At 44.5% G+C, this 14,598-nt stretch overlaps 1 protein-coding gene across 3 annotated transcripts; it reads left to right on the top strand.

Moving 5' to 3' along the window:
* On the top strand, nt 9,052-14,256 carry LOC110435658 (splicing factor U2af large subunit A). 3 transcript variants are annotated; one of them, XR_002453459.1, is made up of 10 exons: nt 9,052-9,365; nt 10,329-10,612; nt 11,002-11,115; nt 11,495-11,568; nt 12,199-12,275; nt 12,372-12,473; nt 12,556-13,176; nt 13,291-13,429; nt 13,567-13,790; nt 13,893-14,256. XR_002453459.1 is itself a non-coding variant. In XM_021461463.1 (10 exons), exons 1-10 carry the CDS (start codon nt 9,177-9,179, stop codon nt 14,025-14,027), a joined length of 1,803 nt encoding a protein of 600 aa, XP_021317138.1. In that variant the 5' UTR covers nt 9,052-9,176; the 3' UTR covers nt 14,028-14,256. The 3 variants fall into 3 exon arrangements, 2 of the variants coding, with proteins under 2 accessions (XP_021317138.1, XP_021317139.1); XM_021461463.1 differs by having other exon boundaries at nt 13,723-13,790; XM_021461464.1 differs by lacking the exons at nt 9,052-9,365; nt 10,329-10,612; nt 11,002-11,115; nt 11,495-11,568 and adding an exon at nt 11,943-11,986 and having other exon boundaries at nt 13,723-13,790.

The raw sequence follows: 14,598 nt of genomic DNA, 5'->3' as shown, positions 1-14,598 counted from the left end.
AATCCATTTACCGATCCTACCACTCATAATCGGCATAGATAGCATGTATCGGACCACGTCATCTTTGCAAACAATAGTGCATTCAGCCGATAACAGGTAATGTCTCAGCTTGATACATGAAAAATATAAGCATAAGCATAGTTTCTCAATGGCCGAATACCTGGTTTCAGCATCAATCAACCTCCTACTCAAATAATAAATTACCCTTTCTTTCCCTTCAAATTCTTGAACTAAAGCTGAACCGATAACCGATCCAACGGTAGATAAATACAATCTGAAGGGCTTCCCTTGTTGAGGTGGAACTAGAACTGGAGGATTTACTAGATACTTCTTGATTTCATCCAGAGCCAACTGCTGTTCTTCTCCCCAAATAAACTCTTGATCGGCTTTCAATTTAAGAAGAGGACTGAAAGCACGAATCCTACCAGACAAATTCGATATAAATCTCCTGATAAAATTTACCTTGCCGATCAAGGATTGGAGCTCGGTTTTGTTGGTAGGGGCCACTATTTTATTGATGGCATCAATAGATCTTCGACTAATTTCAATACCCCTCTGATGTACCATGAAACCAAGAAACTGCCCTGCCGATACACCAAATGCACACTTGTTGGGATTCATCTTCAATCCATGCTTTCTTGTGCACTCTAACACTTTTTGCAAATCGGCAAGATGCTTTGAGAAATCTCCAGACTTAACCACCACATCATCAATATAAATCTCCACGAGCTTGCCGATGAACTCATGAAATATAAAATTCATAGCCCTTTGATAAGTAGCACCAGCATTCTTCAACCCAAAAGTCATGACTATCCATTCAAATAGCCCAACATGACCAGGACACCTGAATGCGGTTTTTGGAATATCCTCCTCCGCCATGAATATTTGATTGTAACCTGCATTACCATCCATGAAGCTGATGACCAGCCGCAGCATCAACCAGTAGATCGGCGACAGGCATTGGGTATCCATCTATCGGCGTAGCTTTATTGAGATTCCTGAAATCAATGCACACCCGAAGCTTCCCGTTCTTCTTGTAAACCGGAACAACATTGGAAATCCACTTGGCATACCGACACTGCCGAATAAACTTAGCTTCAATAAGTTTGGTGATTTCGGCCTTAATATCAGGTAGAATGTTAGGATTACATCGGCGGGCTGGTTGCTGATGTGGCCGAAATCCAGACTTGATGGGTAATCGATGTTCAACAATTGATCGGTCTAAACCAGGCATCTCGGTATAATCCCAAGCAAAGCAATCTTTATATTCCTTTAACAAACTAGTCAATTGTTGCTTACTCTCAGGATCTAATTTAGCACTAATAAAAGTAGGCCTAGGCTTATCACCACTACCTATATCTACTTCTACCAAATCATCGGCCGATGTGAATCCCTGGCCTAATTTTCCGTCATCGGCGAATCTATCCATTAAAAACCGTCGTCAGAACCGACTGCTTGGATCGGTGGAATCTCATAATCGGCAACTTTGAGAAAATCTTTCTCCCAAACTTCTCCTGAAATGCACCAGGTCCTTTCGTAAGTATCCGCTTCTGCCGATGCGATAACATAAGAAGAATCTCCTGGGACAATCTCAATCTTGTCACCTACCCACTGAACCAAGCATTGATGCATTGTAGATGGGATACAACAATTGGCATGAATCCAATCTCTTCCCAATAATAAGTTGTAAGCACCTTTTCCGCTGATCACGAAAAAAGTTGTCGGCAAGGTTTTGCTGCCGATGGTCAACTCTGCACATATCGCCCCCTTGACTGGAGACACGTTTCCTTCAAAGTCTTTGAGCATCATATCGGTCTTGGTCAAATCTTGATCCCCTTTCCCAAGCTTCCGATATACTGCATACGGCATAATATTAATAGCAGCTCCACCATCAACTAGGATCTTGGTCATTGGCTGCCCATCAACCCTTCCTTTGAGGAACAGAGCTTTAAGATGCTGCCTCTCGTCATCGGCAGGTTTCTCAAAGATAGCCGTCATCGGATCCAGAGCCAACTGAGCTATCTGATCAGAAAATTCCAACTCATCATCACTGGCTGGTGCAAGAAACTCCATCGGCAACATGAAGACCATGTTGACGCCTGCCGATGGACCTTCCCTCTTAGTGTCTGATGGCTGCCGACTTCCAGAGTTCTCTCCCTTGTTTAGCTCTTCTTGCCTTTCACGTTGCAATCTCCTTTTCTGTGTCTTGGTTAATCCTCCAGGGCACCATGGAGGAAGTGGCCTTTGCCTTGCCGTCGGGCGTCGGTTCTCCCTTGACTCCATACGATGCGTGTTAGCATCCCTGCAAAATATGAATTCATCGGGAACCCGCGTATCAGCCATTTCCTCGAGCTCTTCTTGGTTCCTGGGAAAATACTGGACACGGTCACTAAGTCTGTCGTGCCCACTAAATCTGCCCCCCAGCCGGTCATGAACTGACACCCTTCCTCTGATCGGCCCATTAAATCGCCGTTCATCATCATGATAATGCCGATCGATCCTATCGTACCGATCATAACCGTTGCACTCAGGGCAGTCTCTGACAGTAGGAAGCTTGATATTTTCCTCCCAACAATGGATGAAGAATGGACAATTCCAATGATCCCTGTGCCGATTCCACTCCTGTCGGCGTCTTTCTTCTTCCCGTCGATAATCTTCCTGCTGGCGCCGATACCGATCTTCTCGTTGTTGCCATTTTTCTCGAGGCCTTCTATGAGTTATGACGATACCAGATCGAGGAGGCCTTCCTGAGCTAGTTCCTTCCTGGACCAAGCCCTTACTTCTTGCATCGGCAGTAGTAACTTGATGCTGAGGATCTACCGATGCACTCTTCTCAGCTGTCTCCGATGTTAAGACCTTAGCCTTCCCCTTAGCATCCAACATGTTTGTCGGGAAAGGATGTTGGTCTATCTTCATCGGCTTCTGGGCTTTGGAACTGTCAAACTTGATTCTCCCTGACTCTATAGCCGATTGCAGCTGCTGTCTGAATACTCTGCACTCGTTGGTGTCATGGGAAGTTGCATTATGCCACTTGCAATATCTCATCCTCTTCAACTCTTCTGCCGATGGGATCACATGGTTAGGTGACAGTTTGATCTGACCTTCCTGAAGTAGAAAGTCAAATATCCTATCAGCCTTAGCGGTGTCAAAAGCAAACTTCTCTGGTTCCTTCTGCCCAAAAGGACAAGACATCGGCTTCTTGTTTTTTACCCACTCTGCCAAGCCGATTACTGGTTCTTCATCAGAATCTGAGCTTGTTGCTTCATCGACAAATGACACTTTCCTATTCCATGCTCTTTTAGGCTCGAAAGGCTTGATGTCTTGATCAGAAATCCTCTGCACCAAATGACTTAAACTTTCGAACTCCTGAGAGGCATACTTATCCCTGATATGTGGCAACAAACCCTGGAAAGCCAAATCGGCTAGCTGCCGATCATCCAGAACCAAGCTATAGCATTTATTCTTGACCTCTCGTATCCTCTGCACAAAACCCTCAACCGACTCATCATTACGTTGCCTCAACTTGACCAAGTCGGTGATCTTCTTCTCATGAACCCCCGAGAAGAAGTATTTGTGGAATTGCTTCTCTAGATCGGCCCAAGTAATTACTGAGTTGGGAGGTAATGATATGAACCAAGTAAAGGCCGATCCAGACAATGATGATGAAAATAGACGAACCCTCAATTCGTCCCTGTTACCAGCCTCTCCACATTGAATGATGAACCTGTTGACATGCTCCATGGTTGACATGTCGTCCTGCCCGGAAAACTTTGTAAAATCCGGTACCTTGTACCGATGTGGAAGCGGGATCAAATCATACGCGGGAGGATACGGTGTCCGATAAGAGTAAGTGTTGACTTTGGGTTTTATCCCAAATTGTTCCCTCATTACTTCAGCAATTTTATCGGCCCAATATGCATCGGCATCTTGCCGATGAGGCGGCTGCGGATCTGGCACTTGGTGGCGAACCTCCACGTGTCTGTTCGGGACGTGATCTGCACGGAACATTGTATTGATCACCTGTCCTCCAATCTGCGGACCACCAAACTGCTGTCCACCGATTGGCTGTCCTCCGAGTTGCTGTCCAAAATTCATTGGCTGGTTGGGAATCCCCTGACCTTGGAACCCGGGATAGACCTGCCCTTGCTGGAACCCTGTAGTCTGGTAACTCTGCTGGGGCGATTGTGGAAAGGCTTGCTGTCGAAGCCATCCATTATTAGCGTTCATCGGCATAGGTGCTGCCGATGATTGGTAATTGGGTACCGTCGTTGAATTGACATACCCCGACTGGGCCATAGACCTCTGTTGCATCAGCATTGACTCTGCCGATGCGTTGGGCATCTGGAACATTGAATCTTGAGGATTTCCAGTGTGAGGCCTTGCAGTAGTAGTTGTGGTATACCGAGGACTCTGGTTCACCGGCGCATTGGGAGGTGCCGACGTCATAGGAGTTTTGCCCCTCATGTCAGTTATTTGTGATGTTCCCGGTGTCAACTCTGGAGGCATACCGTAACCCCACCAGTTGGGAGGAAGAGTCAACCCTGACATTGCCGATGCCAACATATCTGTTGTCAGTTTATGCTGCCCAACTGAAATTTGTGGGTTGGTTGTCATCGGCATAGATAGTGCACCAGTAGTCCCCGATGTACTTGGAGGGACGGCAGATTGTGCACTTGCAGTCGTCAAGGCAGCCGATGGAGCCGTGACCTCTGGTGCCGTTGGCTGATGATGGGAGGGGCCCACATAATCTGGTGGGATTTGTCCTTCCTTGAAAGTTCTTGCCACGGCATTGAAAACCGTATTAGACAGTACACCAGCTTGGTTAATCAACGCACGATTGATGGCATTGTCAACCATATCTTGAAGCTTGCCAGGATTGGCGTCAAAGGTAACCTGCCGTGGTGCCGGCAGTGCATCTTTCTGGACCACTTCGCCGCTCCTGTTTATGCTGAAAGACCTCAGGCATTGCTGCTTGAACTCTTCCATGGCTTGGGCAATAGCTTGCTTCTGCTCATCCTTGAGGTTGGCCTCTGTCACGGGGATGACGTTCTCTTGATCGAGGTCAGAGATCGACATGTTGATCTTGATCTTGAATCCTGTCCCACCGGGCGTGCCAAAAGATGTGTTGATGCAAAACTGATCTGCAAACACAAAGGGCTAATACCCGATTCAAACGTTAAGGCGTGCCAGCCGATTTGACCTTGCTATCGGCAAAGGTGATAACTCGAATACTTTAGTCCTGACAACAGCGATGCGCCCGGATGTCACGGCTAAGAGGTACTCACGCGGAACTTGAGAACACGCCGAGCTTAAGTCGACGAATTCCTAAGAACTCGTAACAAAAGGAAAAAAGTATGACGAAGTCGTCGAAAAGTAAATGCTGGAATATGAGTAAAAACGTGTGTTTGATTCATTGATTGATTTTTTATTACAAGGCCCTAGGGTCTATATTTATACCCTGCTCAAAGAGCTACAACCAGACACGATTAGAATTCGAATTCCAAATTACACGGAATCCGTATACAAAACGATGCAAATAATTAAGGAAATAACAAAACTATCCCTCGTGACAAACCGAAACTCCTCCACATAACGACCGGCAGCTTCCGGACTCCCTCTTTGCATCATCGGCAGACCCTTTGCCATAGTCATCGGCAGACTTTCTTATCTAGCCATCGGCACCATATTACTGCCTGTGGACTTAGTCACGTTCAACTTCTCCCTCATCGGCAACCATCCTCATCGGCAACCCACTTTGTAAACATCGTACTGCCACCTTATCCTGCCATCCTAGACACATGCCCAAAAACGGTGTCAACAACAATATTATGTAGCTTGGAGACATATTTATTTAATAATAAAAATAGATTATATTAAAACATGAGAAGTTTGTTGCTAGCTTTATTTTTTTATTTAGATTAGGATTCCTATAAAATATGATATATCAGTTAAATATATGTAGATTATAAACATATGGGCTTATGAAGTGTTCATATGATATAACAACACATCGTGCAAAGGTAGTGGAAGCATCTTTTTTATAACTTTTACACACTTAAATTGATGCTAAACTATTTAGCTAGCATAAATTTAGGTAAAATAGTAAATCAGTGAGATATGGAGGAATAATGCTAAAACTTTTACTACAAATCAAGCATCACATTAAATAGGCTACCATAAAATTTTTATAATCATTGGAGCAAGATAACTACAATTTCAATTTTACCTAAAAAGCATAGGTAAGCATCTCCAGCAAAAAAATATACTAAAATTTTATGATATTTTTTGTTTACTACATAGATATACATATGTGGAGCGGAACACATTTTGTTTTGTAATTTTTAGATTTTTCTATAAATTTCTACGCATTTATTATTTTTCAGCCGATATAAAGAATAAAATAAAAGTAAATTAATAGGACAAACACTTTGCACCTATTGGTAAAAAAGCATAGGCAAGCATCTCCAGTAAAGAAAATATACTAAAATTTATGATATTTTTTATTTACTACATGGATCTACATATGTGGAGCTGAACACATTTTGTTTTGTAATTTTTAGATTTTTCTATAAATTTCTACGCATTTATTATTTTTTAGCCAATATAAAGAATAAAAGAAAAGTAAATTAATAGGATAAACACTTTGCACCTATTTTTGGTTTACTGTATGGATCTACATATGTGAAGCTGAACAAAATTTGTTTTTGTCATTTTTTAGATTTTCTGTGAATTACTACGCATTTATTAATTTTCAGCTAAATTAAAGAATAAAAGAAAAAAAGTAATAGAATATAGGATGGAACCCTGAAAAAGTTTATTTTCTTTTTGCTCTTCTGCAAGCGGAGGACAGAGGCTAGCGGTAGAAAAACGTAAAAGGAGATTTTACATTTGGAACCCCTTTTTCTCTCCTACAAGCGTTAAAAGAAACGCAGAGACCGATTCCGGGCGAGACACGAGACAAGGCAGAAGAAATTTTGGGCAGACTGAAATTTTCACAATTTATTAGTAGGTATAGATGAGGCATCTATGAGTGTGTTTGGTTGGCGGCCCAGTCTGGCCACGGCTCACTTGGGCCAGTTTTTGGGTGTTTGGTTGCCTGTACTGGACCTGGGGTCTGGCTAACCAGAGCCAGCCGTACGCCTGGAGCCTGGCCAGGATTGAACGGCCAAATCGGTCGTTCGATCCTAGCCAGGCCAGGGCCAGCGTCTGTTTGAGTTTCCGTCACCGCTGCTCCGGTCGTCTCCTCTCCGCTCACCTGCGTCCCAGTGCGTGCTCCGGCCGTCTCCTCCCCGCTCACCGGCGGCGGCAAGCACCTGCTCTACCTCCGCCCCGCCGTTGTCGTCGTCGTTCCTCGGGATCGAGAGCCCACGCTTCTCTGGGGAAGCGGTAGAGCTCCCGTGCGCCAGAGGCGGAGGGGGAGCTGGGGACAGCGCGGGACCCTCGGTCTGAGCCTCCACCACCATTATTTGGGCAGAACAGCGAAAGGGTCGGGGACGGAGACGGTTGGTGGACTGGTGAACTCCGCTGTGGGCCACGCCGCTTCCGGTGAGTGCACCTGGGACGCCGCCGTGCACCCGAGCCCGCGCCAGTCTGCCGGAGGCCATGGGGTCTCTGACGCTATGGCCTGCAACGCGGCCGCGACGTGCACCGAAGGCCGCGCAGCAGGCCCTTGCCTGGCGCCCTCGCGGCCTTCGTCTCCGCTTGACAACCTGACGCAAGGAGCGCACGCAGCGCCACCCTCGCCGCTCCGCCACCGGTGACCCTCCTCCGCCGCCTCCTCCATCGCGGGCCACTCAAACTCTGCTTTCTCGTGCACTTGTCCTCCTAGGTGGCGGCTGCGTGTCACTGGTCCTACGCACGGAGCACCGCGGGGGCGGCTCATCCTCGCCGAGGTACGCGCCGATGAGCCTTGCTGTTGCTTGACGTGTTGCTGCTGCGCCATGCTTGACATACGTAAGGCTCACCTCTAGCTCCGTCGTGGTAGAGGAGACCAGGTGCTCGATGAAATGTCTATGGGGGTGAGCTCACCAGAAAAGAGAAGAGGTAATTGTATGTAGTGTAAATCAGACAACCAAACACATTTAGTTGTTGGCCAGACTTTATTGATACATGCAACCAAACAAGTCCATCCTCGCTTGTTAGAGGCAGGCTTGGGCTAACCCGGCTTAGTTTTACTAGTCAAGCTCGTAGAGGACATGAACCAACACACACCCTATTTGACCTTCAAAGTGCTAGCTGCTCACCATCTCCAGATCCGGCCTCGCCAGAGCCCAAGATCCCGAACATGAAACCAAAAGCCCACCAAGCCATTTCATGGCCTATGAGCGCGCGCACGCAGAAATGGCCTAACTCGAATGCCGAAATCGCCATGAGCTCCCACGCTCGTTTTTTTCTTCCACTAAGGATAGAGTAAAGTTCGTCGCGGGTCTCTAAACTTGTTTAAGTATATCATCCCAGTCTCTAAACTTAGGCCTTGTTTAGTTTCCAAAAATTTTAAAGTTTTTCCATCACATTAAATTTTGCGACACATGCATGGTGCATTAAATATACATAAAAACAAAAACTAATTACACAGTTCATCTGTAAATCGCGAGACGAATCTTTTAAGCCTAGTTACTCAATAATTGACAATGTTTGTCAAATAAAAACGAAAGTGCTACCGTGTAAACGACCATTTAGGCCTTGTTTAGTTCGCAAAAATTTTCAAGATTCCCCGTCACATCGAATCTTTGGTCACATGTATGGAGCATTAAATAAAGATAAAAATAAAAACCAATTACACAGTTTATCTGAAATTTGTGAGATGAATCTTTTGAGCCTAGTTACTCCATGATTGGACAATGTTTGTCAAATAAAAACGAAAGTGCTATAGTAGAAAAAAAAATCAAAATTTTGCCAACTAAACAAGGCATTAGTCTTCGACATAAAAAAAGCCCCCAACACGCTGTGGGCCCACGCGTCAGCGACAAGCCTGCCAACCGCAGATCGCATCGGACCCATCGTCCAGGCACCGTACCCGTATATAAGCAGACCCGTTCCCCCCCTGCGCTCCTCTTTCCCAAATCCGCCTCCGCCAACCTACCAACCAAACCCTAGCTTGCTAGATTTCGGAAAAAAAAAAAACGAAAGTGTCCCCAACTCGAACCGCCGAGAAGCCCGCCCGCCGCCGCCGAGAGATGGCTGCCGAGTACGACGAGCGCTACCAGGGCAACGGCGACACAGCCACGGCCGAGGGCGGCCACGCGCAGGCCGAGTACGCCGCCCCAGCCGCTGCCGTGGCGCCTGCCGCCGGGGGTTCGCCGCCCGCCGACAGTAAGCCCGCTGGGTTCTCAGACCACGCCGACGGCCGCTCGTCCCAGCCCCAGGTTCGTGCGCGTGCCCCCCCCCCCCCCCCCCCCCCCCCCCAGTCTGATGCGCTATAGTAGTTGGTGTTGACCGCTCGGTTGGATGCGTGGGCGATCTGTGGGAGTTCGAGTTGGATGTGGGATATAGAGGTATAGATCCAATGTGTCGGGTACTCAAAAGAGTGGATTTGTTCTGTTGGGGCAGTTACGATTTTTGGTGTCTAGTGGGTGCGACGGTTATTATTGCTAGCCTGTGATTTCTTACCTCGCCAATAATTAATTAGTGCAAATAAAAGTAAAAACTGGGTGGTGAAGGGGGATGGTTGTGTACGACTGATTGTGGGGTAAGTCTTGTTGGTCTATATAGTGAGTTTGATGCCAAATGCTTATGAATTATGATAGGAAATCCTCTGTTTCTGTCGGTCATTACATTACCTGTGCAACTTTTACTCTGCCGATTAAATTTTTATATAATCTTAGTCTGCAATCTATGTTTATGTTTCATAGTTTGTGTTGTGCAGATTAGCATACGAAGTAAGCCACATGTTGGCACTTGATTGATGGCCGGTTAAGACTTCTTTTGACTAATTTGCTAGGTGCATTTTCTTTTGACCTATAGTTGGATTAGTTTTTGCTGCTTGTGGACTGATGGAGCTGTGTTAACCTTTGCCAAGCTTTGTACCTGCTTAGGGGGTGTTTGGGACTGCTCCACAAACTCCACCATGGAGCAGCTCCACAAAAAACTGGAGTTTGTGGAGTACCTCTTTAGGTGCTCTCACAACTCCACCCTTTTTCCTCGAACTGAATGCGTGGAGCTGAAACTGTTTGACTAAAAAATATGGAGTGGAGCTGAAAAACGTGTAGCAGAGCAGTCCAAACACGCCCTTAGTAGTTAGTACCATGGTTTACAGTTATTACAGTTTTTTGCTGTTTGTGTTTATAATTGCAGTCACCTGACTTATTGAATTATTTCATTTTCTCTAGCACGAGACACAATCACATGACAGTGGTTCCTCCAAATCTCGAGAAAGGGACCGCGAACGTGATAAGAGCAAGGACAGGGAGCGTGATAGGGACCGTGGCCGAGAAAAGGAGAGGGACCGGGATAAGGATCGTGAAAGAGGTGACAGGGACAGAGAGCGTGATCGCCACCACAGGGACCGTCGTGAGCGCAGCGAGAGAAGGGAACACCGTGATCGTTCTGATGATCGTGACCGTGACCGTCACCGTGATGATCGAGACCGTCACAGGAGCCATGATTCTGAGAGGTACTTGGTTGTATGTGCAACTTACTGTTGCATAATTTGCTTCTGCTCTGATGATTTACTTTTTGCTTGTTTCGAACTACTTACTGATGTGGGAGAAGAGACAACAGAACAATGTAGTATATGGATAGCTAATTGTTTCACTTTCTTTTGTCACCTTTGTTTTTATGGATAACTTTTAGCTAATTGTTTGACTTTTTTTAGTCACCTTTGTTTTTATTTAAAACTGCAAAGTTTTGTAGCAAGCTATGATTCAAAGCCAAACAGTGTTTTATATTGCACACCAAAATACATTTCAAGGAAACTAGACATGTGCCCTGATATTATATATTTTGTTAAAAACGACTATTGCCTGCAGTGGAGATATGAGGATGTATTATTTGCTTATGCAGGAGAAGAGATCGTGACAGAGATGGCCATCGTAGGCATCGTTCCCGCTCCCCCAAGAGTCGTGACCGTGACCGTGACCGCAGATCTAGATCTCGCTCACGCTCTCGATCGAAGAGGTAAATGCTATACTTTGTTGAAAGCTCAATTGTTGCTGATCCTGCTTAGGATTCCTTTTACCCAGTGAATAGATAATTTGTCTTGTGATTTGATATCTTGTACGAATTTCCATCACAAGTTACTGTCTCCATTGTTTTACATGTTTGAAAACTTACTCTACAGCGAGCATTTTTCAATTGCTATATATGTTAATTTGTGGCTTCAAAATACATACATGTATAAATAAATGATGCATTGTATTGTTGATATTATTCCTTCTGGACATGATTTATTCATTTCAGAAGAATGGTTGTCCTTTTATCTTAGTGTACTATATCTTTCAGCTGTGTTTTGTTCTTCTATTGTTTATCTACTTGCTAACATCTTTGTCCTGAACAGCAAGCGCGTGAGTGGTTTTGACCAAGCACCTCCACAACAGGCACTTCCTATTGTTGCTACTGGTGCTATCCCAGGTATGAACTTGCTGCTCAGTTATTATGCGTACAAATTAATAAAAAATGATATTTACATTGTTCTTTAAGCAATATATAGAAGTGTTATAATAATTTATAAACTAGTGATTCTGATGAAGTATTAAAACTTATTATTATTATTATTTGCCTAAGATTCTTTAGAGAGTTTGTCAACTTTGCTCTAGTCTGGCTTGTCTCCACAAAATGAGTTGTCTTTGTTTTTATGAATAAGATTTCTTCTGTTTAGAAGACCTGTGTATTTCCATTTTATTAACCATGGTGACTGAATCTGAGTAAATTTTTCTTGTTTGTTCTTGGTGTTTATTTTCTGTTGTTTATGTATATGGGTTAGAAGGCAACCTTGGCCCACTTTGTCCATCTGCTGCCAATGGAATGAGCTGACTGCTGTTTTTTTAATGTACGAGGACACTGTCTGGTTTGATATCTTGTTCGTCTTCATATCAGCATGTGTTACATTTGTTTAGTTTCATAGTTAATGTTCTGTTGATTTTCTTGAAACAATATGTATGCTTTTTAGCAATGGTGGTTTTCTATTATTTTGTTCTATATAATATCTTTTGTTGTACAAGTTCCATCATCATTTTCATGATGTACTCTGATGAATTGCAGGTCAGCTCGCTGGTGTCACTGCTCCTATTCCTGGTGTGGGGGTGCTTCCAAACTTGTATAATTTGGCTGGAGGACAGGTAATTCCTTATTTCTTTTGTTTGCACTGTCCTTGCTTGTATCTTCTATTAGTTGATTTTGTTTGTTGCTTTCTAATATTACTTGCCCTGCCTCAGTTCAACCCCCTTGTTATTCAGCCACAAGCCATGACACAACAGGCTACTCGACATGCTCGGCGTGTCTATGTGGGTGGACTTCCTCCAACTGCTAATGAGCAAGTAATTTACTTGGATAGCTTAATTTCTTTTTCACTTGCTCCTATTTGATATTTTATCCTTACCAGTTCATTATTTGACACAGACCGTTGCCATATTCTTCAATGGAGTTATGGCTGCTATTGGAGGAAACACAGCTGGTCCAGGTGATGCTGTTCTTAATGTCTACATTAACCATGACAAGAAATTTGCTTTTGTGGAGATGAGATCTGTGGAGGAAGCAAGCAATGCAATGGCCTTAGATGGCATAATGTTTGAGGGAGCACCAGTCAAAGTTAGAAGGCCAACGGACTACAATCCTTCCCTAGCAGCTGCTCTGGGCCCAAGCCAGCCAAATCCGAATCTCAATCTTGCTGCTGTTGGCTTGACACCTGGCTCTGCTGGAGGATTAGAAGGTCCAGACCGGATCTTTGTAGGTGGTCTACCATATTACTTCACTGAGGCCCAAGTGCGGGAGTTGCTGGAGTCCTTTGGACCTCTTCGTGGATTTGATCTTGTGAAGGATAGAGAAACTGGTAATTCGAAGGGATATGCCTTCTGTGTGTACCAGGATCTTAATGTTACCGACATTGCCTGTGCTGCTCTTAATGGCATCAAGATGGGAGACAAGACTCTTACTGTTAGGCGGGCAAACCAAGGAGCTTCTCAGCCTAGGCCAGAGCAAGAAAGCATCCTGTTGCAGGCACAGCAGCAGGTGCAAATGCAGGTACAAGCCAGCACTTCTTTAGACTGATTTTATTAGAAGAATAGAGAGACATTTTTTATGTAATGACAATGTCTATATTATTGTTTCAATTTCTAACTTGGATCTTTGTGGCAGAAACTTGTATACCAAGTCGGAGGTGCCCTGCCAACAAAAGTTGTATGCCTGACACAGGTAGTGAAAGCAGATGAACTGAGAGATGATGAGGCATACGATGACATTGTGGAGGACATGAGGGAAGAAGGGCACAAATATGGTAAACTGCACGAGACCCATCTACTTCTCTTACCCTCTTGTTTTAAAAGCTTACATTCTGCTGTTATCATTATGATTGATACAGTTACTGAAATGTTTTCCCTTTGTGTTTTTGTCTTTTGTGTGTCTTTTTTGTAGTCCCACATAATGCCATTGCAGAGTGTTTTATAGTCCGACCCTATGCAATATTGGCAATCGGGCCTTAACCCACAGAAGACACTATGCTTTTGAGTTTGATTAATCATTATATTATTAGCCTCTTGTCTATATATGTACTCACTAACACTTGGACAGGTAACTTGGTGAAAGTTGTAATTCCACGGCCTGACCCCAGCGGTGCTCCTGTTGCTGGTGTTGGAAAGGTAGAGTTTTCATTCTAGTTCCTTTGATCTTTTATTCTAACAGCATTTGGATGATACTGGCACGTTATATATCTGGATTTATGAGCTTTTGCTGCACCGCAGGTGTTCTTGGAATATGCAGATGTGGAGGGCTCGACCAAAGCAAAGACGGGGATGCATGGGCGGAAATTCGACGGAAACCAGGTGGTGGCCGTGTTCTACCCTGAGGACAAGTTTGCTGCTGAGCAGTACGACTGAAAGTTGTAGAATTATAGGGTTGCAGTTGCACCACACAATGTGGTATTTTTTTTTTAATCTTTGATAGAACCAGGCAGTTATTCCTATTGGATTTGAATATTATATAGTTGAGTTTCATGCTTAACCAGTCTATATAAGTGATAAGTTCCGTGTGGATCCATTACTCTGATGATCTGTACTGTACCGGTAGGACAGCTAAGATGAATTCATTTGCTGTTTATCCTGGGTCCACTGTTTGCTCAAATAACAGTTGCCATAGTGGTGTTGTGCTGAGATGGAAAGACACGAGGACAGCTAAGATGAATTCATCTGCTGTTTATCCTGGGTCCACTGTTTACTCAAATGAACAGTTGCCACTGGTGTTGTGCTGAGATGGAAAGACACGAGGACAGCTAAGATGAATTCATTTGCTGTTTATCCTGGGTCCACTGTTTGCTCAAACAGTTGCCATTGTGGTGTTGTGCTGAGATGGAAAGACACGAGTGGACGTATGACTCCTTGTTTAAAATATGCTGCTCCTGCTTAAGGAAGTGCCTATATGCTGCTTGTTTAAAATATGCTGCTCCTGCTT

This window comes from Sorghum bicolor, chromosome 5 (assembly GCF_000003195.3).
Source record: "Sorghum bicolor cultivar BTx623 chromosome 5, Sorghum_bicolor_NCBIv3, whole genome shotgun sequence".
Classification (NCBI taxonomy): Eukaryota; Viridiplantae; Streptophyta; class Magnoliopsida; order Poales; family Poaceae; genus Sorghum; species Sorghum bicolor.
Note: the sequence above shows the minus strand (reverse complement) of the source record. Positions and strands in the feature narration are given on the sequence as shown.

Coding starts and splice junctions, on each gene's coding strand:
- LOC110435658 (XM_021461463.1), top strand. CDS start 9,177: ATGGCTGCCGAGTACGACGAGCGCTACCAGGGCAACGGCGACACAGCC. Junction 11,116..11,494: donor TCACGCTCTCGATCGAAGAG/GTAAATGCTATA, acceptor TGTCCTGAACAG/CAAGCGCGTGAGTGGTTTTG. Junction 12,474..12,555: donor CTCCAACTGCTAATGAGCAA/GTAATTTACTTG, acceptor TATTTGACACAG/ACCGTTGCCATATTCTTCAA.